The 23364-nt window shown below is 41.6% G+C and overlaps 1 protein-coding gene across 2 annotated transcripts in view; it reads right to left on the reverse strand.

The window, feature by feature from the left end:
- Positions 1 to 1296: 1296 nt before the first annotated feature.
- The window catches only part of VAMP7 (vesicle associated membrane protein 7), a 71885-nt gene continuing 49817 nt past the window's right edge, over positions 1297 to 23364 (reverse strand). For both annotated transcript variants that reach the window (XM_072626028.1, XM_072626029.1), the window contains exons 5-8: positions 20078 to 20168; positions 18569 to 18636; positions 13404 to 13496; positions 1297 to 2295 (exon numbers count right to left, since the gene is read on the reverse strand). In XM_072626028.1, coding sequence (XP_072482129.1) covers positions 2227 to 2295; positions 13404 to 13496; positions 18569 to 18636; positions 20078 to 20168 — 321 coding nt within the window. In that variant the 3' untranslated portion in view covers positions 1297 to 2226. The remainder of the gene's footprint in view (positions 2296 to 13403; positions 13497 to 18568; positions 18637 to 20077; positions 20169 to 23364) is intronic.

Here is a 23364-nt window from a genome sequence, read left to right on the forward strand (position 1 = left end):
TAGGTTCCCATAAGATCTTCAGTAACTGGAGAACTGAATCATTGTAAAACTCTTCACAATGTCACTCACAGTCCCTGGTGGCTCAGATGCCTTTTGGTTGCTTAGGCAGCACTTTTAAAATGGACTTTCCTCACCATCCAAACACTGCCCCACTCTGGCAGAAGTAACAACCTCCTGGATGCCAAAATGAAGTCACTGGAGCAAATGTTTTAAAAACAAAGGACACTCACATTTCTGTGTCGTTTTATTTCAAGAGGTGAAGCTTTTCAATTACACCATCAATGAGCTCATTCTTTAAGACAAGAGCATCTTTGTTAAAAGTGGTTTTATACAGAACCAGAATCAACAGCAAAGTCAATTCCCTGAAACATGCACAGTTAGGTGCACTGGTCACTTGGTGCAGGTGTGGACACAAAAGGGAATTGGACTTTGAAACCATTTGCTTCTTTCGGTGGCTGTAACCCAAGGATGCACAATTCTGTTCTGGATCAGAGAAGCTAAAGTAATATTAAAAAAAAAGACTGGAAACGGCTACTGTGATAGACCTGGCCAATGAGAATAGACATCAACATGGGGGGAGGCGGTAAGAAGGGAGACAACAATACTTTCAATGTGTAGTTTGGGTTTAAGGGAAGGCGGTGAAGGAGCAGGTACTGATAAAACTGTGAATTATGGAATGCAGTTAAAAGGATAGGCACTGTGAGCCACATGATGTGATGCATATATAGTCAAGGCACATGGTTGGGATAATTCAAGAGGAGCTTCAATCTGAAGAGAATAGAGCACAGACACCAAATCTTCAGTTTACAAAGGGGTCAAAACTTCCTATAATCTCACTGAAGGGCACTTGTTGAGAAATCTACAGACAGACCCCTGGTTCCTTTTCAGACATACTCATTTCCTGGATAGCAGGTATGTCCTTTAAACTATATGACTTCTAGTTAGGTTGCAAAACAGGCTCATTACACTGCTTTATGTTCTTTTTGTGCACCACACTATTTGCTTTCTTTCCATCTCTACTCTAGTCAAATGATTTCTGAAGTCATTTAAATATTTAAAGGATCCTTCCCCCCTCCCACACCCATTGAAGGCTGTTCAGTCACCAAAATGTGCTTTGCTTGGTGACCTGAGCTCTGGCCAACGTATTTGCTCAATCTCTTGTCCAACTGAAGACAGCCACTTAAGGGGCACAGGCCTGGCCTTGAAGGAAGTACAGTCTGTAGCTCAGCAGCCAAACCCAAGACAAGGGATGGGAAGAGAGTGGGACACTCTCAGCTACCACACCAGCTCCACTGCTGACTTGGCATTCAGTTTATTCATTCAAGGCAACACAACTGTTAAGCCCCCAAAAGTAAAAGATTTCCTGTGTTCTACTTAAATAACTTCCAAGCCAATCCAAGCTGTTAAGAGTCTCTCTTCCTGTAACATGCTTGGCCAAAGCAGTTCTACCACTTTGGGAACAAGAGGGTTGATCTGAAGAGCCCCTCCCCCCAAGAGGACAAAAATACTTAAACACACGACAGGGAAAGTAGCAATATTGTTCCAACTTTGGACATGAACGAAACCATTGCTTTTTCAACTCAAATGCAACAGAGAAGCAGAGGAACAGTTTGGTCCATTTTTCTGAACTGGATGCCAGAAAATACCATAGGGGAAGAATGGGCTTGAGGAATTCCAACAGGTGCTTTCCATTAATCATTGATCTGATCCCCACCTGGGTAGCAATGATAGGTCTTGAGTGGACTCTATGTGACTGGATGGACAGCACCAATCCTGGAATTCCAAACCCCCAAAGGAGCAAAGGTGTGCCCCCACTACTGATCATCCCCACTACTCGGGATGGTGGCCGTCCATGCATATCAGAGGGGATGAGGCTGAGATGCAGCATTTGGATTCCATTAAAGTGCAAATGCTCTGGTGCATACAGTCACACCAATATGTGTGCCCTCTTTATTCTCAAGTAGCAGTTGGAGACCTGGGTGGCTCCATCTGGGTGACAACAAAGAGTTCAAAATGACAAGTCCCTTTCCAACCAAGGTGGCACAGAAGCAGTGACTGGATGGCTCCATTTGGGGGACACTGGGATACACAAAGAAAAAGTGCAGTCTGGGGATGATGGAAGAAAAGTGGAAGGAAGGGATGAATAGTAGCAATCAGGAGGAAGTTACTGGGGTTGTTTCTTAAATCCTTGCTCCCTCATGTTCTTGGATTAAGATGGTTCTGAATTTATTTTGCCACGCAGCTTGGCCAGGTGAGCCCCCCACAGGCGACTGACACAACAACGTAGATGAAGATCTGGGGAGAAATGACATTTCTGTTTGTGAGCAAAGTACAAAGTGCTTTTAGGACATTCCACCCAAAGTACATTACATCAGGGAATTACCTCACTATAGCCCACTGATCCCCATCCTTCTGAAAGTCAGCAAGAAGTTTGTAAAGTACTTTAAGTTAGTTTGTGAAATGCTTTCCCCTTATGATAACCCTGATAAGGCAGCTCCAGCATGTGTTAGTATTATGCTCATTTCACAAAGCAGAACTTCTAAGCTCAGGGACCACTTGCTGATGATTAGTCAGCTAAGAAGTCTCTCAGCTAGACCTTGAACCCGGGTTTCCAGACTCTTTTCTATACAATCCTTCCCTATACAAATTGACAGGCTCATTGATCAAATTGAGAAATTCAGAATTTGTCTCATTTTTTTTTTAAGTCAGGCACCAATTTCTTTGACAGAACTGGGGTTTATGACATTTCAGATGCAAATGTTAGTGGTAGTCGGTGCCACCTCCTGGCAAAGTGTACCATACTCCATGTAGTAGAACATGCTCATGTCTGACACATTAAGGGAAACTGAGGATATCTGGAGACAGGTGAAGTTCAAAGGCAGGAGAAATCGAAGACCTAACCTGGAATATACTACAGACTACCTGGAAAGAAAGAAAAAATAGATGGGGAATTTGGAATGCACCTAAATGGCATAGACGAGAGACTTCTTGACTTGCTGATGATAATTTTATCCTTTACTAGGTAGACAGGGAAATTCTATTTTGAATCTGACTTTCACTACTACAGAGGAACTAGTTGCTAGGGCAGAGATGGCAATACTGGGGGGTAAAAGACCACCATAGAAGGAGAGAAAATTTGGGCAAGATCTGACATGTCATTTGGGGAAAACAGACTTCAAAGGCCAGATAGGGAAATGCTTCCTGTGAAATACCCAAGAAGGAAATTCTAAAGACACAAAGGGAAACAATTTCAATGAGGAGGGAAAATGGGATTTGAGAACATACAAATGTACAGGAAATCCACCATGTGACTTAGATTTGAAAAAGGCAATATATAGAACAGCAATGAGGCCAGGGAGAAGAGGATAGAGAAGTGTGGTACTTGGTGTAGGTGGACTCCCTGCCACCTCTGGGTGAGGCCCAGTGGCCTCCAGGTGGGTCCAGCATGAAGCTGGGAGACATGAATGCTAGAGTCTGGATCCAAAAGGATCTTGAAAGAAGAGAACCTTGGGGGTGAATCTTATACATTGAAATTCAATAGGAATAAATGTGAAGTCTTGTACTTGGTCAGAAAAAAATTCAGCTTCACCAGCCTAAGATAGGAGAGATTTGGTAAGATAGCAGTTTGTCTGAAAAAGATCTGGGGGGTTTTAATGCACTAAAAACTTGGTGAGTCAATAGTGTGATGTGGCAGCCAAAAAAGCAAATGCAACTTGGGACTGCCTTAAAAGAGGTCTGACTTCCAAGACTAAGAAGGCAACAGTCCCTTTAGACTCTGCCCTTGTCAGACCTAACCTGGAATATTGTGTTCAGTTCTAAGCAACCAAGATGGTGGCTGGCCTTTTGTCACGTCACATGAGGAGTAGTTGAAGGAACTGTGTATGTTGAGCCTTGGGATGAGACAACTCATACGGAATGGGATAGCTAGATTCAAGTATCTGAAGAGCTATCATGTAAAAGAAAGATTAGACTTGTTTTGCTTGGTCCCAGTTGCCAGCAAGAAGTAGGTAGAAATCATAAATTTGAGTTTGACGTCAGAGAAAACTTCCTAATAATGACAGCAATCCCCAAATGGAAGGGGCTGCCTCCAGAAGTGATGGGATTCCCCTCCATACAAACAAAAGCTGGATGACTACTTGTCAGGTATATTATAGTGAGGATTCTTTCTGAGCAGTGGCTGGACTGCTAAAGCCTCTTCTACGCTCAAATTCTGTGATTCCCAGGATATGGTATTTTTAAAATTTTACTCAAAATTTTTATTGATTTATTTTGCTTTTACTTTCATTTTCAAGTATTTCTCCTGTCTCTCCCCATAACCAGGATGCCATCCCTTGTAAAGAATGAAAAAAGGGAAAACAAAAGCTATTTGGTAAAACCCAACCAATACATCAATCAAGTCAACTGCACATGACCTATAAAGAGATCTTAACCATTTCTGATCTAATTCAAAACTTCCCTGAAGTAAATGCTACTTGACAGTACCTTCACTATTGCTTTCCCCTTTCTAATGATGGAGAATTCGCTAGCTATTGTGGCAGTTATTCCTTTCCTGCACAGTTCTACTTGTTAGGAATTTCCCTAGATTAAGGCAAAATCTGCCATCATGAAACTTCTCTCAGCTCTAGATCTGCTTTCTGGGATCAAACAAAATTTTAAATTCATCTGGACTCCCCACTTTACCCTAGGCAATTTACTGAATGTTTCTGGTCCTCAGTTTCTTCATGGGGATGATGGGGATGAAGTAAAAGTCTCTTGTAGCTCTAAATCTTAGCTTCCTAATCTCCTTTCAATATGATAATTCTTCAGACATTTGAAACCAGTAATTCAGGCTTTCCCCCAATTTTCTCCTTCCTGGGTTAGATATGTCAGTTCCTTTAACTGAACCTACCATGGCACAGTTTAAGGTCTTTCCTCGTCCCCTGAAGCTTTGGAAGTAACACAATTTTTACTGACTGTCTCTCCTAATGCGTGGCACCAAGAAGTGACCACTCCCAATGTTGTCTGGATCAGGGCAAAGGACAGCAGGGCTAGCACTTTCCTCATTCTGGCCACTGTATTTCTCAAGTAACACCAGCATTGGGTCACTTTGCTTTTTTGACTAGCACATGACACTGATGGCTTCCTTTGAAGCTCCCACAGTCCTCTGAACTGTCTTCTCCTCACACCCTGTACTAGTGCAGCTGACATTTTTGCCCCCTGAGCCACAGGGCTTTACATTCATCATTGTTAAGTGTGAAGTGGCACTTCGATCACTACTTATCATACTATTCTAGATTTCGACTACCCACTTCCTTTTTTTTTTTTTATTATTATTATTTATTTTTAACACAGTTTATAACAGATAAAGCAATTCAAACTTCTGGTCAGGTGATACTTCTTTTTAAAGCATTTACAATATGGACCACAAAAGAATTTTTTTAAAAAATATTAATCAACTGAGACACAAATAATATTTAAGTTGCTAACTTCACAAGCTCTTGACCTCATTGCCTCCACAGTATTACTAAGAATTAAAGGACCCTAACTTACCATTGTTGGTCTAAAGTCCTAAGCCTAATAGCTTAATTTTAGATAGCCTCGGATGTTCCCCTATCCATAATCTATAATTGAATAGATCTGGTATTAAGCTTACAAACCTTCTGACTATAGGAAATTGCCACCAAGAGTAGGGACGTGGCAGGGATACAATATCTCCCCAACTTCATGGCAATTCCAGGCAGGAGTAGATTATCCACTTGCATTCAATCAGGCTTGATGTCTACCAGGTGTCAGTGGGGAAATTGAGTCAGGAGAATCCCACCTCAGCCCATGCTGAACAGCCACTCTCCCACCCTTCCCTTGAGATCACCTATGCAGTTCATACCAGCATCTCACCAGTTTACTGGCATCATGGATTGGAGGCTCAGATCACCTCTCTTGCTACCCATACCTGGAGTTAGACTCAGAAGAACGGTCACTTAATAGTCCCATGGCATCTAGAAATGGCAAGTTCCAATAACCAGGTTTCAAATATGATTATAGTCTGACTTTGGCTAAGGAGCATCTTTTGAGGCAAGTCTTAAGTGGCTTACATGCTTTTCTATACATGTTCTAGTTCCTGATTACATGGCAATCATAAAATCAAATTTACCATTAAAACCTTGACTTTTCCACAAATGCCAAATTTTGCCCGAGGTTACCTTCCTCTAGGAAATTTAGACTGAAATTCTTTTCCCCAAACTAAAGATGTCATTGATTTATTCTCAGTAATTAATTCAGTCTATTGTTTTAATACTAATTGCTTTTACCTCACTTTGTAACATGTCCAATTTTTCTCTCCATCACTCCCCTCCTCCCACTTCCTAATATCTTGCATTCTGATTACTCCTTCCCTCAATGTACCCTCCCCTCCATCACACCCCACCCCTCTCCTATCCCTATCTTCTCTCTTTTCTTGCAGGGCAAGATAAATTTCCATACCCCATTACCTGTGTTTCTTATTTCCCGGTTATATGCAATAAAAATTCTCAAAATTTGTTTCTAATACTTTGAATTCCAACTTCTCTCCCTCCCCGCTTCCCTCCCCAGCCCTACTGAGAAGGCAAGCAATTCAATACAGACTAAATATGTGTTGTTTTGCAAAAGACTTCCACAGTAATCATGTTGTGTAATACTAATTATATTGCCCTCTGACCTACCCTATCCCCCCTTATTTTTCCCCCCTACAATTGACCTTGTCCCTCCTCGAAAGAGTTTATTTCTAGTGACTCCCTTCTCCCATCTGCCCTCCCTTCTAAGACCACCCACTTCCTACTTTCATGGTATTGGCACACCATCTCTACCATCATGCAAGTCACTGAGCAAACCTTCCAAGCCTGACATTGGAGATGCCTAACCCCGCTCCAGATGTGTCACAATGACTGACAGGAGATTAGCAAGAAAGATAGGCAGGCAAGTCAAGCTCAGGGAAATGAATGGTTTGGAAGAATTCAGGTTCTAAGAGGCCCAGCACCCTTTCAGTGAGCCAATCAGCTGGCAGGTCTTGTGGATTCTCCCTTACCAGTATCGCTAGCCTGCATCTTAACTCTCATAGCCACCACTCAGCATTCACATGGTGTCTCCCCTCTCCAATTCATCCTCTACACTTTATTGTACAGACTTGACCATGTCACTTCTCTGCTCAATAATGTTCAGCAGTTCTCCTCTATTGCCTCAAGGATCAATTTCAAAAGTGTTCCGTTTGGAACTTTAAGCTTTTCACAAAATAGCTCTAACCTACCTTGACAGAAACATCAGTTGCCTTTGCAGATTTGATGTTCCAGTCAAACTGGTCTGTTTACTATTCAACAACCTGGATGCTCCATTTCCTTCCTTAAGACCTTGGCATAGGTCATCTGCGTGCTTGGAAGGCCCCCGATGCTCAGAATCCCCATCTGCCTTCAAGGCTATGCTCCATTATCTATAGGAATTCTTTTGTCAGTTTGCTCTCCCTCCTCAAATGAACAGGTGTAATACATATCTGTTTATGGGTTGTATCTTCACTTCTGGGAGAATTCAATCTCCTTAAAACCAAGGGATGGTACCTCCTAAAGGTCCTGGCCTATAACTGCAAGTTAAAAAGTGCTTTTTGGATTGGACTGAAGAAAGGAGCATCATGGAACAAGGTGAAGGTGATGAAAGCAAGACAAGGCCCAGGGCAAAAGCCTGGCAAGCAGGCAAGGAAATGGGCCCAAGGTACAAGGAGCAAGAACTTGAAATCTCTATCAGGCAGTCTCATATACTTTCAGCCAATAAGCATTTATTACGTGCCCAATATGTGATAAACACTGTGCTGACCACTAGAGATACAAAGAAAGGCAGAAGCCAATCCATGCCTTCAAGGAGCTCAGTCTAATGTGGGAAACACTGAACAAAGAATTATGTACAAACAGGATAAATGGGAAATAATTAACAGAGGGACGGCACTAGAATTAGAAGGGGTTGGGGAAGGTTTCCTGTAGAAGGTAGGATTTTTGCTGGGACTTAAAGGAAGCCTGGGAGGTCAGAAGTTGAAGGAGAGGAGGGAGAGCATTTCAGGCATGGGGGACCCAGCATGAGAGAATGTTCAGATCCAAGAGATGGAGTGTTTTGTTCACAGAATAGCCAGGAGGTCAGTGTCACTGGGCTGAAGGGTACATGGCAGGGAGTAAGGTGTAAAAAGACTAGAAAGTGGCAGAGGGGCTAAGTTATAAAATTCTGAGTGCCAGAGGATTTTTGATCCTAGAGATGATAGTGAGCCACTGGAGTTTACTGAGTAAGAGGGGGACATGATCATACCTCTTATTTAGGAAAATCACTTTGGTCTCTGAATGGAAGATGAGGAGAGACCTGAGGCAGGCAGACCCACTAGCAGCTACTGCAACAGTCCAGCCATGAGGTAAAGAGGGCCTGTACCAGGGTGGGGGCACTGACAGAGGAGAGAAGGGAACATAACTGAGAGATGCTGCAGAGACGAATGCAACAGGCCTTGGCAATACGGATATAGCTTGGATCTGGGAAAGTGAAGAGTTCAGGATGATTTCTAGATTGTAAACCTGAGAGACTGGGAGGACGGATGATTATGCCCCTCGACAGTAACAGAGAAGGTGGGTGGGGGACAGCCTAAGGGAAAAGATGTCAAATTCTATCTGGAGCATATTAAGTTTAAGATGCCTATAGGACATCGATGGACATGCCTAATAGGTAGCTGATCTGAATCTAGATATCAGCAAAGAAGCTAAGGCTGAATAAATAGATTTGAGAATCATCAGCAAAGAGATGATAATTAAATCCATGAGAGCCAATGAGATCACCAAGTGAAGTAGGATAGAAGGAGGAGAGAAGCCAACCCAGGAGACTCCTGGGAGAAGCCCTCTGAGGGTACAAGTTGGATAAAGGTCCAATAAAGGAGATTAAGAATGGTCAGATGGAAAGAGAACCAAGACAGAGTTGTGTCTCCAAAACCAGAATAGAAAATCAAGGAGGAGTGATCAGCAGTGTCAAAGGTGAGGTCCAGAAGGATGAAGATTGAGAAAGGCCACTGAATTTAGCAATAAGGAGATCAGTGGTAAATACTGAAAGAGCCAATTCACTTGAATGATGAAGTCAGAAAGCAGATTGTAGAGAATTAATAAGAAAGTGAGAAGTGGAGGCACCTATTGCAGACTCAGCCTTCTCAAAGTTAAACCACAAAAGGGAGGTGAGAAAAGGGAAATATGGATGGATGGATCAAGTGAGTTTTTTGCAGATAAGGGTGACCTGGACGTGTGTGTAGATGATAAGGAAGTAGGAGACTGAAAAGAGAGAGGGACGATGATGGGGGAAGGATATGCAATCTCTTGGAGAAGATGGGGATTACTTGTGTATGTAGAAGGGTTGCTTTTCATCCTTCATTTTAAAAGAGGACCAATGACATCACAGGTGATGTCTTGACTATTACATGAATTAGATTTAAATGAGGCAGTTGTCAGCCACATTCTCTCTTCCAGCTTCATCGAGGTTCAGTGCATGAACAGCAATCTCATTATGTGAGGCAGGGGTGGAGGACAGTGACAGAAGGCATCTGACTGTGAGATAAGAAGAATGGGAGAAGAAAGAGGTCTTGGGGAATGTGTTTTTTTCATTAAAACAAAAGGCAAAGTTCTCACCTGAAAAGGCTGAGGAAAGGGGAGTCATGTGAGATTTGAGAAGGGATGAAAGGTTTACAAGAACCTTTGTAGAGAGTGGAATAGTGAGTTAATTAAGGAGACAAGGCAAAAAGATTGACTAGCTTCAAAGACAGTCTGGTTGAGATCATGCAACATGAATAAATTTATAGTGGTCCCAGTCACTCAAGTCAGCACAGTTACATGATTTCTGCCAGGGCAAAAATCAATTCTAGCATGTGGCTAGTTCAGGACTTTCAAGTGGTAACAGATGAGGCATGTGAGAGATATAGGAAGAAAGCTGACTTGACTGGAGTGAGGAATGTAGGGCTGGAAATAAGGATAGATCTAAGACAGCATACTGCCCTGGAGAGATAATAAATCTGACCCAGTAGATTTTTTCTTGTGCTCTTAGGCTGCAGGACTAGCAAGGCCTAACTAGAGAAGTTCTGGGACTCAGGATGACAGGCCAGTCCAAGATACTGATGAGTATTTAACTAATAAATAAGAGTACTTCCTACTTCTAAAATGCTTTAAGGTTTACAAAAGTGCTTTCCGCACAACCCTGTGAAGTAGGCAGTGCAACTACATCAGAATAATCCACTTTTGTTAAGGTCTGGATTTCTACTAACAGTTTTGTCTCGATGCCAAACCTTCTAGAGCAGCACTTCTTAAACTGTGGGTCATGGGACAGAAGCTGCCCCCCATTCCCCACCTGTGACTCATGGTTTAAGGAGCGCTCAAGGGGTCTTGAGTGGAAAAAGTTTAAGAAGCCCTGATCTAGAGTAACCTCTAGTATCCTTCAATATGGACACACATTCACAGGGGGCTCTGCCTGTACTTTCACTGGAGACAGCATCTCATTTTTGAATGGGTTACATTTCAAAAGTCTGCTTACAAATTAATTGTTTGGCACTCAGAATGTATTTTCCCATAGAAACAGTATTTAAAAAGTCTAGCAGCACTGTAGTACATTCCAGTAGCACCCAAGTACATTTGAAAATGCCTCCACATTCCAGAGCTCTAAAATGCCTCAGGTTTTCTGACCAATCCCTTCTCCCTTTGCCTCCAGGCCCTCTACCTCTTCTAGGCCATCATCCCTTCTTGGGCTTTATTTCCCTCTCTTTGCAGTCTTGAAGTTATAGCTAACCAGTTTCCCTTGGCCTAACTCCTGGTACTGGGTTACCGCTCCACCATTCACCTTTTCTGCTTCTTCTTGCACTATATTCGGTGGAATCATAAAACTACGAATCTGTTCGCCAATCAGAGGAGGGAAGGCTGTGGCAAAGCTCTGCTTTTATTCTTTTGCTGATTAATAATCAATAAGTGGAATATGATGAATTGTAATCCCAAAGCAGCTGTTCCATTACTCTGTTGTCAGCTGTCCCTATGGAGGTGAAAGAGTGGAGGAGGCAGGACAGAGCCAGTGGTGGAATCTGTAGCAGTGAGGAGAAAGGCTCCTTGAGGAGAGGCACCTGGCACCTACTAGGTAACTAATAAAAGCTGGTCAGAATGGACTGTATCTTTCATGCTACAGTCCAAGCTCCCCTGGTGGTAGCTCTTCTGGCCTGTGATAGACCTTCCAAAATGGAGCAGGGGGGGAAAGCACATAGGACGGGGGTTTACCTCTGTTGTCAGCTGTCCCTACGGAGGTGAAAGAGTAGAGGAGGCAGGACAGAGTCAGTGGTGGAGTCTGTAGCAGTGAGGAGAAAGAGAAGGAGAAGCAAAGACCAGAAGGAACATTTCTTGTATATAATATATGAGTCAAATATTTGGCTGTCCCATTGCCTATATGAAACACCCATTTTGAGGCACACTGACCAGCGATGAGTATTTGTGGCCTTATTTCAATTCTCATTCACCCCTCTGCAGCAGCCTTTGACACTGCTGATCACTCTCTTCTCCCTAGGTCTTGGGGAGAGCCCTGTTTCTCCTAACTCTCTGACTGCTCCTCTTTTGCCTCCTTTATTAGATCCTCCTCCAGATCACTCCCTCTTACTGCAGGTGTCCCTTAGGGCTCTGTCCTGGGCCCTCTTCTCTCCTCCCTCTATCCTACTTCCCTTGGGGATTTCATCAGCTCCTATGAATTTAATTATCATCTCTATGCTGATGATTGTCAGATCTATCTTTCCTGTCCCAATCACTCTGCTAACTTCCTAATCTCCCATCTCCAACTGCCTTTCAGACATCTTGAACTGGATGTCCAGTAGACACTTTAAACTCAACGTGTCCAAAATGGAACTCTTTTCCTCTAAATCCTGCCTCTCCCACCCCTACCCCACCTTCCCTAGCCTGAAGGGGCCAGGGTCTCCCACTGCATCCTGGGCCATCTCCAGTCATCCTGATAAATATCAGGCCAATGGACTCAGATGGCTCAGGAAAAGAAAGAGGTTGGTGACCTTGCACAGCCCTCCCTGAAATCACCATCTTCCTAATCCCCCAAGCTCTCAACCAAGGAGTCATCCTGGACTCCTCACTTTCTCTCACTCCCATATCCAATCTGTTGCCAAAGCTTGACAACTTCCTCTTTGCAGCATGTCTTGAATAAACCACCTTCTCTCCTCTGACACTGTCACTGCCCTGGCACAAGTCCTCATCACCTCACACCTGGACTACTGCAACAGCTTTCCAGGGGGTCTGCTTGCCATAAGTCTCTCCCTACACCAATCCATCCCCCATTTAGCCACTAAAATGATTTTCCTAATACACAGGTCTGACCACATCACCCCTTACTCAATAAACTCCAGTGGCTTCCTATAATCTCCAAGATCAAATCCAAAATCCTCTGTTTGGCATTCAAAGCCCTTCATGACCTGGCCCCCCTATCTTTTTAGTCTTCTTAAACCTTACTCCCTGGCATGTGCCTTTTGATCCAGTGACACTGGCCTCCTGGCTGTTCCACAAACAAGACCCTTCATCTCTCACTTTCTGGAATTATCTCTAGCCATCCTCCATGCACTGAACAATTTCCTTCCTCAACTCACCTACTGATTTGTCCCAAGTGAATTCCCATCTTTTCCAGGAAGCCTCTTCCAATCTCTCTTAACTCTAGTGTCTTTCTTTGTTAATTATTTCCTATTTATACTTTACATGCTTCTTGACTGACCTGACTGATTCATGCCCAGTCACATGCTTTGAAGAGATAGGGATCCTCCCTTAAGTACTATTATCCTGAAACTGAAAATTCAGCTTTCTGATATCAGGTTAGAATTTCCTGAGTTTTAATCATGACATTGCTATTTCTATCTCAGATTCAGAGGACCAATAAGGAGCAGTTAAAATGAGAGATAATAGGCATTCTAAAAACTGAGAGATTCTTAGCACCCTCCAGATTTATAACTAAAAAAGGAGGGGAACTGGTCATTGATGAGAGCAATTTATCTTGACCTAATGTCAAGAGAGTTAGAGGGAGGCTGCCATCATTTTGGGCAGATTCCTTGTGGAGGATTTATGGGAGGACACAGGCTATACAAGATGGGCAGCCATGGATGGATTGTGATCTCCACAATCTATCTGGAGGACATTAACACATGAATGAGATCACAAGAGATCACAGTGGATACAGAAGTATTTTCATATGGCCCAAGGAAACTATGGAAGCTATCATTTTCATTATCTTGTCAGTGAGAAAGGTCCATTTAGAGCAGACATCCAACATCCTGCTTAGTAACGTGAAGCAGTTTCTCAGTAGCTCACCTTCCCTAAGGACGATGGGAGCTAGTCATGCTCATAGGAGAGCACAGAGAAGCTTGTTGAACTTACCATAGCTGCGATGATGATGATGACAGTGAGTTTCAGGTTCTTCATACACATGGCTCTGGCAAGGTTCCTACTAGTAGTTTTGAAGGTGACCGACTAGAAGAAAATGAGTGAAGAGTTTGATCTGTAATACTCAATATTCAATTCTCTCAGTAACTCTTGAAATATATTGTGCCTCTCCCAGAAAGCTCTGTTGAGTATACATATAAAATTAGGCTTGACCATTTTCTTTACTGTTTTTTTTTTTTTAAACATCTGACTTACAAGTAGAGAAAAGTAAGCAAGAAATACAAAGGGGGAGAAACATACTATTTACTCTAAACAAGGCCAACAGCAAGCAATCTGTTTGGAAAAAAAAAGAAACTTGGGCCTCAAACTTCAGCTCCCAATTGATAATGCCATGTTATTGGCCCATTTCATTTTGGTCAGAGCTATTAAAGGCCCTCCAGTTGCTGCCTGGGAAAACAGACCATATTGCTTCTTAGAGACACTCACCACTGGGGAAAGAGGAGAGGTTGGGGAAAGGGCTAAACAAACTTTAGCAGGCACATGGAACTTGTTTATCCCAATGAGCTTTAGTTAAAGGTTTGTAAAATATAGCAAATCTTTGGGCAGCTATGAAAAATGTCAGTATTTGGTACTCTTTAACAAAAGTTGGCATTTAGTTTCAATGCTATTTCTACAACTAAGCTGCTCATGCTGCAGTGGTTGAAAGAAAAGTAAAACTTGAATTGGCACCCATTAATCAGTTCTCCAGAAGGCCCAAGAGGCTCATCACCAGGAGGCTGTCCACTGGGGAGGACTTTATGGTGATCCATGAAACAAACACAAAGTAGCCCCTAAGTCTTTGGCCCTTGCAGTGATGGTGGGCAAGAGGCAGCCACGAGCTTTGACAAAAGGGCTAAGAATCCCAGTTTTCCAACTGTCTATAAACTTTAACTTGGCTGTTGGGACTCTAAATAGTAGATCCTTGTCTCAAGATCACAAGGAGACTGGGATCCTAACAATCTTGACATTCTGGCTATAAATAGAGCCAGAAGAAAGAAGAAAGTTGCCACCAAATGGAAAGATGGTGGGAGGCACTCCTTGGAGAGGCAAAGGAATTGCCCAAGTTGCTCAAAGGCATACTACATGGTTTTTCATCTCACATTGCCCTGCTCATGATAAGTACCTGCAAAAAAGATCACCAGAGAGTCACTGCAGCTTATGCACCAATAGTTATTGTAAAGAGTGAAGAGGGAGACATTCTACAAAGAACTCAGTGGGACCCTCCCAACTAGGTCAACAGAGGTTTTGGTACTTCAATGACGGTGGGCCTAGCAAGGCTGGCGAGGAATAGACTGGAAAGCACAGTTCAGGAGTAAGGACTGAAAAAGGCTAAAGACTTGTAGACTGTACACAGAAGCCTTATGCCTCAACATCATGAATCTTTGAGAAGAGAATCGCTAGGTGGTACTAGACAGGATGAACACTAAGTAACATTACAAAAGTGAAATGGACTTATATTTGGACAGGAAATGATTTGTTACTGATGTGACTACTATGGTACTCCTGAAGTAGCTATCTACATACACTCAGAGTAGTAGGGAGGATTTTATAGGAGGCCATGTGGTGTAGTGGAAAGACCACAGAACTTGGGAGTCCTAGGACCTGAGTTCAAATCCCAGCTCTAATACTTACTACCTGTGGCACTTAACTGCTGAGCATCAGTTTCCTTATCTATCAAAGGAAGAAGTTGGATTAGATAATCTCTAAGGCCCCTTCCAGCTCTAGAGCATGCAAATGACTACTGAGAATACAATGAAAAACATCGCATTTGATAAAGTACCATTTCTTCCAAAAAGGTGTCTCCTCTCTATGTATCAAAGTTATTTAAGATTTCTTTAAAGATAAAACAACAGATAATATCAGAGAGGACTTAAACAGAGGGCTAGGATTGCATAAGATATTCACTACTATGATGGAGGGGCAGAGCCTCCTGGAAAAAATTTGCAACAATGCAGAGGAGCCTGACTTAACCATCTGCACAGAAAAAACCAAGTGGATGAAGAATGTCTATTACCAAGTTGAAAACATGTCTATCAGTATTAGATACACTATACAAATGGACATTTAGTTGGGCTCAGAATTAAACAGAAAGAGGAGAAAAGGCTGGATTACCTTCAGGAAATTGCAAAGCTCTCTTAATAATACCAAATTTCCCCCCAAAACAGAGGTCTATCTTTTTAATGCCAATATACTTATTGAGGTGAGATATGGAACATAGTAGTCTTTGAAGAATCAAAAATAAGTATTGCAAAAAGGGCAAGGAAAACTCATGATGGGTGTGAACAAACTAAAACATAAAACAAATAAGGAATTTTGCAAAACAGGAGCAAAGGATGTCATTAGGGAAATGCATGATTGAAAAATAAGACAGGCTGGTCATGTGGTGAGGGATAACACCTGGAAAGTCAGTGTTCCACCTATAGCATCCTTGCAATGTGAGGTGACACTAAGGAAGGCCCTCAGCATGTTGGAAAGAATGCTTCTGGCAAGCTTATGGGAGAACATGGACAGTAGTTGAACAGGCTGGGCAGGCACTGGAATCTGCATTCATGGAGGGAACATCCCCAGATCCATTTAAGTACTTGAGTATAATAAAACAGAGTGGCTTACCTCAACTGCCCATCTGGAAAGCACAGATCACACAGTTTCTGTTCAAACCACAAAGCTTTTGATCTCATTCATCCACAAAGAAACTCCACTACTTTACCTTCAACTAAGTCAGGATAACATATCAAAAGCTAAGTTGATTCAAAACTAGAGAAAGATTTTTTTAAATCTATACAATATGAGAAGTAAATAAGCATTATTTCATGTCCACTCTTCAATACCAATCCCAAATGTTTCTTTTTTAAAAAATCTAATCCCAGACTAAATCTGGTGACCTAATAGGGAACCTGTCAACACTCTTTTATTTTGGATCCACACAGACAATGAAAGAGCTACATGAGTTGCACTTGGTTACATCTGACCTTTTCTTAAAATTTAATAAGCATTTATTAAGCATCTGTTATATGCAATGAATGGTGCTGGTCATTAGAAGAAATACAGAGGTAAGACAGATAGATCCACTGCCTCCAAAGTCTGAGTCTTCTTACATAAAACTCGTAGAGATAAATATACTAAAAACTGGAACATGAAAAGTAAATAAGATTGACATAATATGTGATGGAAAAATCACTTTCAGTGGCCAAGGAGGGAAACTGGAAAAGGCTTTCTGGAAAAGATAGCACTTTGAGCCAAACCTTGACAAGAGCACATCCAAAGGCACCAAAGTTCTTCAAACTGTTTGCCTAGCTTGTCTAGAAAGCAAGGTATATAATAGGTCCCTGTTATCTCAAGCTGAAAAGGTCGCTTAGTGGCAGACAATAGAATGCCTTGAATGCAGGCTCCCTAAACACTGTGGAAAGAAGTGAAATGACCCACAAAGCCAAGACACTGACACTTCTGTCCTTTGGGTGGGGGGGAAGGGAAACAAAGCTTATTTCTATGTAATAAGAAAGCCCTCTAAAATATATCTTTATTGACTATTAATGGGGTAAAGCTCTTAATCCTGCCTTTCTTTTATCCTGTCTAGCCTCATATAGACAAACAATGTGCCTCTTTAAAGAACTAAGGGAAGAAGAGGGGAAGATGAAAAGATGAAGCTTCAGTCTGAGATGAAAACCTGTGCCATCTCAGGGAGGACCTTGGAAAGAAGAGAAGCTGGAGTCCCATGTTGGATCTCTCAGTTCCTTCTGGACTCCAAGTGATACATTTCAGGGGAGATCCTGAGCCCCCCTGAGGTCAGTGGGCTCACCGCCTATACAGAAGGAAGAGCTTCAGTTTTACAATCCAGATCAAGCTTCTGAAAGATGGGCCTGGTCAACAGTGAATGGACAGGGGCAAAATGAATGTGTATTGCTATCTGGTTTCTCTATAGCTTTTGGCTTTGCTGCTTCAGTCTACCTCTCCCTTATATTAGCAAGAACTATGACAGACATATAGTTCTCAACAAACATATGAAATGAATGTGACCCCTGAGTAAAGGGACAACTGCTTTTCCAAAGTGATTATCATTTCCCTAAATCTGTTTTGCTTAAGGCTACTCCAGGCAAGGCCAGTCTTCTACATAAACAGAGAAGTGGCTTCGAACCAAGCTGATATAATCTGAGGGGTGGCCAGGAAGGCTTGAAAGAACTGCGATCTCATCAGTGTGGATATTCACTCCACCAATGTAGATCACAACCCCTCTATTCATGAGTTTCTGTGGCCAACAAAACAAAACAAATCAAAACACCCATGCCAAATCGAAAAACAAAAACCAACCACATACCTGGTCATCAGCCTTCCCCAGATAACAGATGTATAGTCTGTCATCAAAACCTTTCTAGCTTGGCAGGCCTGGCCAGACCTTGCCCAGCTTTTGAGAACTTAGTATCACCTCCACACCATGAAGAGGCACTAGAGGAAGACTTTAGTGGAGAATATCTCTCCTCTCCTACGGAAAAAAAAATACTGCAACCAGCTGTTACAATGCCCCAAATTCCACCATTAGAGATTCATTTCCTTGGGGCTTATGAAGGTACTCCTTTCTCCTAAGCTAATAGAAAAGGTGTTTGCTTATAGCATTACCTGATAAAAGGTATGGTTAACGACCAAAGTCCTCAGGCTCGCATTCAAGGCCTCCCCAAACTGGCTCTGTCAAATTCTGGCTTTGGCTTGTACTACCTCTTTTTTTCACATTCTTAAGAGAAAGCCAAGTGGGATTCTGAATTACTTTCTGTCCTTCAGGATTGGATAGGACATTGCAAAATGCGAGGGAGATATGGTTTCCTTAGTCACAATGTGTCTGTCTTTACCCACCTTCAAGGTCCAACTCAAAGGCTGTCATGAAACTTTCTTTAAGCCCTCGAGTTGAGAGCGATTTCTCCCTTATCTGCGTATGTCTTTTTTCTCTCTTTGAACATGAAAGCCCTTTATTGTCGAAGACTTACCTTACTCATCTTTGTATCTCACCAGTATACTGCCTACCACACAGTAGAAAGCATTTAATAACAGCTAATCTGTCTTGGAACCAAACTCTGGAACTTTTCCCCATAACTCAGCCATCAAATCAAATGTGGTTCTTGCAAAATACTTACTGAATCTACCAGATGTTCTGTTTTATCTATCAGTAACTCCAGTCTTTCTCCACGTTGGGCCACTAGATCTGGGGAGCAGGGAAGGAGAGGAAGGAGAAGAAGAGGGGAGAAGCAGCAGAATAGGGAAATTGAGGAAACAGAAAAGAAAGAAAAAGGAGAGTTTAAAATTCTGCTATTTTCGTTCTTGGTCACAACCAAATTTGTCTGATTCTATGGCTGGCACTCTTGAACCATTCATACCCTTAAATTACTGGAAGGAATGAAAAAGACCAAGGCATCGCACTCTCTCTCTGTAAGGAGTGTTGACCTGAAAACTTGGTTAAAGAAAAGGCAACAGACTAAATGCATACATTTTATGATTTAATTAATTAATTGATCAATTCCCTATTAAAGAAAATGGTAACATAATGCATTATGGAGCCAGAAAAATGTTCTGGCTACCCAGTACAGAAATCTTCTGGCTTATATACATTTTGCCATGAGAAAGGAGTTCTCTTAGATAAACACACTGTAAACAAAGTAGCATCAGTTGGGTTTTATGATCCCAAGCTATGGGCATCTTCTTTCCGTGGCATGTCTCTGTGATTTAAGATAAGGAAAAAGTCCCATCATCCAGATGGCAGATATCCTGTCCTAAAAAGGCCTTTGAAGTTGTGGTATCTTAACAGAGTTGACAAAGCTGAAGTTACAACTCAAGGTATCTGTGTTTTTCCTTATCACTAAGATGCCAGAAGAAGGGTCTGGTAAGGAGGTCCCATTTGTTTGCCTGACATCAAAAGGTGTCCTCTAAGTTAAACAAAGGGGACTGTTAGGTCCAGGCTCTTCTTAATTCAAACTTTGGCCCTTATTAAAGTCTAAAATTTATATTAAATATTATCAGGAGATAAGCACCATTGCAAAATGTGAGGAATATACGGAAGTAGCTTGTCCAACAATTTCTCTAATCTTTCTAATCACTTCTATCTACTCTAATAATTCTGTAATCATTTCTAATAAAATGCCTAAAAACTAACAACTATTCACAGTTATAAATATTCAAGCTATTAAAAAACAATCAAATTTAGGAACTGAAATTCAGCTCCCCTTCAATAATGTCATTTTGAAAGATGGTCAGTTTAAGTACCACTAAACAAAAGTTATGAGTTAATTTTAAACTGCTTAGCATAAGGTTTTGGAAAGTAAGTTTGGGTTTGAGAGAGTCAGGATAAAAATGGACCCCACAAGTTGGAGTTTATGGCAGGTTTCTTTTTTTAAAAGCACTGAAACTCAGTCATGTATACTTTTCTCTCTATGAAACTTGCATCTCTAGGGAAGTTGTGGTTTAAGGTAGAAAAGACATAAAACATGTAGGTAGGGTCATACATGATCTTCTTGAGTGGACAACTGTGCTTGGGGGTAAACAGATGGGAGAATCTTTCTAGCCAGTGCAGAATCCCAATGAGCCCAAGCAGCTTGGCTCCTACCCCTCCATTTGCCCAGAGGCTTCTCCTACTACACCACAAGCCATACCAATGTTCCGGACCATGATTCCTTTTAGTTCATCCACTTGGGCTTGAGTCTCCACTACTCTGTCCACGTTTTTGTTCTCGGAGTGATGTTTCTATAAGAAAAGAAGATTTATGTGAGGAAACCTAACAACATGCAATGAAAACTTATTTACACTGCAAAAATTAGTGAGACTGGGAGAAAGCGTGTCTAGTAACTAAGAGGTATAGCCTATTTCTTGGTCAGAAACTTCATCATCACAGGTAGAAATAACACAGAAAGCAGAAAGAGATATTACGGGAAACAGAAAAGGAAGGATTATGGCACTAAAACATCATTTTAAAGTAAGGAAAAACAAAAAATGTGCAAGAAAATATAAAACATGTATCTGGGAGCCTGGGAGTACAGGATGGGAAGGAGGCAGAGAAAGAATAAAGATTTTTCAACAGGATAGGAAAAACAAAACAAAACCCAAGAATGAAATAAGAGTTGAGAAGCTTCAACATTTGGGCCATCATCTATCCCTTTTATCCCTCTAAGATGGTTTAAACATTTTTGCATTCATCTCTGATTACCTGGCACTGTTTTCAGAGAGAGAGAGAGAGAGAGAGAGAGAGAGAGAGAGAGAGAGAGACTGTGTGTGTGTGTGTGTGTGTGTGTGTGTGTCTATGTTAACAAAAGGTAGAAAATATGATAGCTGCACTTTTTTGGTAGCAAAGAACTGGAAACAAACAGTATGTTCATTGACTGAGGAATAGTTTAAGAAAAAAACCACTATGATAAGTGGATGAAATTGAAGATATATAATACAAAAATGATTGTAAATCACTGTAAATATAAAAATAATGTAAATGGAAAAAATAACAAAAAAGAAAATTCATCACTGGGTCATTATCATGGCCTCAGCTGGCCCCGTCCCTCCTTTCCTTGCAGAAGTGGAGGACCACAGGTATGAAAAAACTGCATATACTATCAGACCCAGCTGGTGTCTCTGAGCAGGGTTAATCTGGAGTTACGAACTTACTTTTAAAATATTTTGACATCTGTATTTAAACACAATTTGTTTCCTTTGCAATCCTATGTATTTTATTTTAAGCATTTAAAGATATTATTCTGAGAAAAGATCCATAGGTGTCATCAGACTGCAAAGAGGACCAGGACACAAAAAAGGTTTAAAAAAATAGCACTTCTAAAAAGCTCTCTTTTGTATTTCATCAGGTTAGAAGGGATGCTTCTAAGAGTAAGGGAGAGGCAAAGAAACCTTTAGAAAAGATACATTTAGAAGGAACGGAATTTAAAAGCCAAATATATCATTTAAAAAAAAAGGAGGTAGTTAAGTTCTTTGGGAATCCATATCAATCTCTTTAGAATGGAACTGAGGCTCTCCTCTCTAGGTAAGGCTGGATTTACAAATTTGAGAGTCACCAATCAATCAATCTATCAATATTTATTAAGCACCTTCTTAAGGCACTCGGTTAAGCTCAGGGAACACAAAAGGAGACAAAAGCCCTCAAAGGCTTACAATCAAAAGGCAAAGACAATATGCAAACAAATAAATACAAAGCAAGCTAAGTACAGGACAAATAGGGAAATAATTAAGGAAAGGAACTAGAATTAAAGGCAGTTGGGGAAGACTTCCCTTAGAAGGTGAGATTTTGTTGGGATTTAAAGGGAAGGTCAGGGAGGTCAGCAGTCAGAGTGGTAAAGGCACAGGGGGAAGCCAGAGAGAGGGAGGGGCTTGTTCATGGGACAGCCAGGAGGCCATTGTCACTGGAAGGGGAATAAGGTGTAAGAAGATTGGAAAGAGAGGAGGGGACTAGGTAACCAAGGGCTTTGAATATCAAACAAATCATTCTGTATTTGATCCTGGAGGCCATGGGGAGCCACTGGAGTTTTTGACTAGGAGGAGGAAATGATAGGACCAGGGATTTAGGAAAATCACTTTAATGGAGGAATGGAATCATTTGCAGCAAGAAGATCTTTGTAACAGTGTGCGCTAATGAGGTCACCAAGGGTGTGTATATAGAAAGAGAAGAGTACAACCTTAAGAAAACCCAGAGGAGAGAGAGTTACCATGAGAGGGCGGTCAACAGGGTCATATGCTGCTGAAAAGTCAAGAAGGATTTTGATTGAGAAAAGGCCACTGGACATGACAATTAAAGAGATCGTTGGTAACTTTGGAGACAGCGTCTTCAGTCAAGGAATGTTGTCAGAAACCACGTTATAATGAAAGCAAACAGTTTAAATCCAGAGTTAAAGAATTCATCCAAGGGCACATTGAAAGTAAATGGCAAATTTGGCCTTTGCCCCAGATCCTCTGACTTCAAACTCAATACAGGAGGCCACAGGGTAAAGAGGGGTGGGGTAGAGAATCTTCTAAATTTCTGATTCTATGATCCAACAGAATTGGAATAAAGATTAAATTTTCAACTATTGTACTTAGCTGACATTTTTACTTCTTCTAACTCAGAGAATTTTTGAATTAGAAAAGGACTGCCATGGTCATCTAGTCCTGACCATATCTGAAAAGGAATCCCAACTCTTAACACTTGACAACTGCTCATTCAGTCTCTGCTAGAAGAGCTCCAAAAAAGAGAACCTCACTACCTCTCTAAGGCAGGACTTTCCACTTCTGGATGGCTCAAAATGTTAAGAAGTTTCCCCCCAACATCAAGCGTCTTTGCAAATTCCACCATTACTCCAAGATGATCCCTCAGAGGCCAAACAGCACATGTTTAAGCCCAATAGTCCTTCTGAGTCTTCCCCTCTTCCCCTCTCCAGGCTAAATATCATCAGGTTCCTCATAGGACAGAGGACATGGACTCAAGGCTCTCTACCATCATGGTAGACCTCTGGACTCTCTTAATCTGGGGTCCATGAACTTGTTTTAAAAAAGATTTTGATAATGCTATTTCAATATTTTGTAATTTTATATGTTTTATGCATTTAAAAACATTAGTTTGAGGAGGGATCTGGCTTTACCAGACTTGCCAAAGGGACTGACAACACAAAAAATGGTGAAGAACAAGTCTTAGTCTAGCTTCTCGGGGCTGCTCCTAACTCTAATGGTAACAGAACACAATAGTATGGATGAAGTGTGATCAGGGCAGAATATAGGAGGACTCCTTATTTCTGGAAAGTCTGCCTTTTGGAATGCAATAGCCCAAGATCACTGGGCTGTCTCACAGGGTCAATCACAGGCAGGTCACTAAAGCCCAAGGGACTTTTTGAGACAAACTGATGTCCAACCATGTTTTCCCCATGGCATCCAAAACAGTGGAAGTTTACTGGATTTGAAGTCGGAGGGCTTG

Source organism: Notamacropus eugenii, chromosome X, assembly GCF_028372415.1.
Source record: "Notamacropus eugenii isolate mMacEug1 chromosome X, mMacEug1.pri_v2, whole genome shotgun sequence".
Lineage (NCBI taxonomy): Eukaryota > Metazoa > Chordata > Mammalia > Diprotodontia > Macropodidae > Notamacropus > Notamacropus eugenii.